This window comes from Anarrhichthys ocellatus, unplaced genomic scaffold (genome assembly GCF_004355925.1).
Source record: "Anarrhichthys ocellatus isolate YVR2014 unplaced genomic scaffold, GSC_Weel_1.0 scaffold2384, whole genome shotgun sequence".
NCBI classification, from domain to species: domain Eukaryota; kingdom Metazoa; phylum Chordata; class Actinopteri; order Perciformes; family Anarhichadidae; genus Anarrhichthys; species Anarrhichthys ocellatus.
In genome coordinates, this window is record NW_022282358.1 from 5,171 (window position 1) to 5,698 (window position 528).

Below are 528 nucleotides of genomic sequence, written 5' to 3' on the forward strand. Positions count from 1 at the left end.
TATATATATATATATATATATATATATATATATATGTATGTATCTGTCCGAGATTACTTACTTGGTTCGGGATTCTTCTCTGTAGCAGCATTCTCAGTTTCAGGTTCGGGGAATTGCTGATACTTACCATCTTCAAAGTTGATGTGAGCCTCACTAGAGTGAAAGAACACAGCCATTGTGAAGCAGCTGCAGTGAGAAATGTGTTTTCTGACGTGCAGCACTCTGAACACGACAACCCTTTCCTGTTTGTCACTGGCCCTCCTGTCCTGTGGAGAGGAAGTATTGGTTTCCTATATCGACAGTATGCACTTGATGCTTCTTTGGCTATTTTTCTTTCCTATTTATTTACTATTTAATATATATTTGATTCACATTTTAGGAGAAAATCAGTGAGAATATTTTCAGATTTCATTCTTTTTAACAAAGTATTTATTTAGGGTTTTGTTGTGTTACAACAGGATCTTTAAAACGTTTTTTAAATATTTTACTAAATAGTATCGAGATAAAACACATTTTTAGTGTTATTTA

At 33.1% G+C, this 528-nt stretch overlaps 1 protein-coding gene across 1 annotated transcript in view; it reads right to left on the reverse strand.

The window, feature by feature from the left end:
* The window catches only part of LOC116378310 (CD209 antigen-like protein E), a 4,574-nt gene extending 4,398 nt beyond the window's left edge, over nt 1–176 (reverse strand). The window contains exon 1 of the mRNA XM_031840160.1: nt 62–176. Coding sequence (XP_031696020.1) covers nt 62–176 — 115 coding nt within the window. The remainder of the gene's footprint in view (nt 1–61) is intronic.
* Between the last annotated feature and the right edge of the window lie 352 nt (nt 177–528).